The 1,373-nt window shown below is 45.8% G+C and overlaps 1 protein-coding gene across 1 annotated transcript in view; it reads right to left on the minus strand.

Annotated features, from left to right (window-relative positions):
- The window catches only part of LOC105818221 (neuron navigator 2-like), a 7,597-nt gene extending 7,196 nt beyond the window's left edge, over nucleotides 1-401 (minus strand). Inside the window, exon 1 of the mRNA XM_012654162.1 lies at nucleotides 347-401. Coding sequence (XP_012509616.1) covers nucleotides 347-401 — 55 coding nt within the window. The remainder of the gene's footprint in view (nucleotides 1-346) is intronic.
- Nucleotides 402-1,373: the final 972 nt, after the last annotated feature.

The raw sequence follows: 1,373 nt of genomic DNA on the forward strand, positions 1-1,373 counted from the left end.
TTTTTTTTTTTTTTTTTTTTTTTGAGACAGAGTCTCACTCTGTTGCCCTGGCTCAAGTGAGTGCCGTGGCGTCAGCAAATATATCTTAAAAATAGAATTTACCAGCAGGTCAGAGACTTATTTATAATTCTGAAGAGGAGGGAAGAGATAGTAAGAAAGACAGAAAAGGGAAGAAAAAGAAGAAGGAAAATACTAAGAAAACAAAGAAAATAAGTCTGTTTAGTTCATCAGTCATTGCAGCTGTAAAGCAATTTTAAATCAAGCTGGGGTCATGCTGTTTTCAGCAGGTGGTTGTGTGGGAGGCCACATCACCAACAGACACAGCATTTCTGGGCTCCATACTCACCCGTGAGTTCTTCCAGAGCAGGCTGTCCGCTCTTGGTGTAGTGGCTGGGCTCCATGCTCACACCCGCTGAGCTGGACTCGGCGGTAACGTTCCCTTCCGTGTCCGTCTGGGACCTTCACGCACAAACCAAAGCAGACACACTTGTCACTAGAGGCAACCCCCACATCTGGACTGCTGTGGTCTGACCATGGCCCTTACCATCACCTCCTCCAGCAAGAAGCTTTAGAACAGAGCAGACCAGCAGACTGACGCTAAATAATTCATTAGCCGCGTGTGGAGCAACGTCCTAAGAACAGAGAAAGCCACCGAACTGTAAAAGATGAAATATTCATTGCCCAAATGGAGGGTCTGCAATCCCTCACTGAGGAATGCATCTCTGAATCCCCCTCAGGGAGCCAGGTCTGGCTACACACACACATGCTAGAGGGTACTGGGTGGTGTGGATAATTTAACCTATGCCAAAAAGCAACTTCTAAGTAACCAGTAACGCCAGCAAGTCAAGCGTAACGATGACTCCATTGACAGCACCCCCACCCCAGAAGCCTCTGATGGCTCTCTCTGAAAAGGTGACCGTAAAACCGGTTGGGAGTGGGTGCCAAGCAGGTGTGTTTGCCCTCCAGGTTTCTGATTCAGAGCTCAGATCTTCTGACATGAAAGGTCTCATTGATCATTATTTCAACACTTGACTGAAATCTGTACTTCCCCAAACCTTCCCCATGCCCTTATTTGTCAAGCAAATTGAGGCAATGGCTTAATGCAATGTTTTCTTGCCACGACTACCTCTGTTCATTCATGCATGGCATGCAAATGTATAATTACACTCAGATGGATAACCCTGAGTGTAACTTTATTAACTCAATAGCATCTTGAGCTAATTCACCCAGATTTCGCTACCTATGATGAAAGTGTTTGCCAAGGATGTGCACAGACCATAGGGATGTACTAATAAACCTTGAGTCATCCACCTATCCTTCCCTCCTTTGCCCTCCTACTGAGGCTGTCACTTCTCAATCCTGTTATCTCTATT

This window comes from Propithecus coquereli, unplaced genomic scaffold (genome assembly GCF_000956105.1).
Source record: "Propithecus coquereli isolate 6110/MARCELLA unplaced genomic scaffold, Pcoq_1.0 Scaffold44, whole genome shotgun sequence".
In the NCBI taxonomy this organism is placed as follows: Eukaryota; Metazoa; Chordata; class Mammalia; order Primates; family Indriidae; genus Propithecus; species Propithecus coquereli.